Source organism: Morone saxatilis, unplaced genomic scaffold, assembly GCF_004916995.1.
Source record: "Morone saxatilis isolate NCDOM2014 unplaced genomic scaffold, NCSU_SB_2.0 Contig21, whole genome shotgun sequence".
NCBI lineage: Eukaryota > Metazoa > Chordata > Actinopteri > Moronidae > Morone > Morone saxatilis.
The window spans coordinates 11,277,792-11,278,563 of NW_023339774.1; the positions used below are offsets into that span (position 1 = coordinate 11,277,792).

Below are 772 nucleotides of genomic sequence, written 5' to 3' on the forward strand. Positions count from 1 at the left end.
AAAAAAAACAACAAACAAAACAAACAGGAATAGTATAGTGGCAACCTGATACATTTCCACATGGATGGTGAGGTCTGAAAAAAAATACAAATTAGAAAACATCCACAAAAACTTCACAAACCACTTTGGGAGAAGTATTTGACGAACAGGACGGTGTGTGAGCGACTGTTCAAGCTGACCGGTGACCTCGGTCCTTGGCACCTTGATAGATTTCGGGTGAGTCTTGTACACTCACCTGGACCATCACACGCTTGCAGAGCCCCGCTTTCACCAGAGATTTGGCCACCCAGCGGGCAGCATAGGCAGCGGAGCGATCTACCTTTGTGTAGTCCTTCCCAGAAAAAGCTCCACCTCCATGGGCACCCCAGCCCCCGTAAGTATCGACAATGATCTTACGCCCTGTCAGACCAGCGTCACCCTGTGGGGATAAACAAAGGAGGTTTATGTACATTTATGACAATAAATTTTTCATGATTTTATTCATTTAGTCTTAAGCATTTAAGAACAGCTAGTTCAATATTTGTCTGGTAGGTCTGGACCATAATTTAGTTACTGTGCAGAATAACTAAAGAGGTGCAGATTTTAAAAGACATTCTTGTCTCACCTGCGGTCCTCCAATGACAAAGCGGCCACTGGGCTGCAGGTGGTATATGGTTTCATCATCGAGGTACCCACTGGGAACCACAGCTTTCACCACCTGCTCCTTCAGACAACGGCACATTTCGTCCTGACCTATACACTCATCGTGCTGCACAGAGACCACGACGGTGTG

At 46.1% G+C, this 772-nt stretch overlaps 1 protein-coding gene across 1 annotated transcript in view; it reads right to left on the reverse strand.

Annotated features, from left to right (window-relative positions):
* Positions 1-772, reverse strand: part of mat2aa (methionine adenosyltransferase II, alpha a) — a 6,275-nt gene that overhangs the window by 570 nt on the left and 4,933 nt on the right. Inside the window, exons 7-8 of the mRNA XM_035668308.1 lie at positions 605-748; positions 236-418 (exon numbers count right to left, since the gene is read on the reverse strand). Of these exons, the coding sequence (XP_035524201.1) occupies positions 236-418; positions 605-748 (327 nt within the window). The remainder of the gene's footprint in view (positions 1-235; positions 419-604; positions 749-772) is intronic.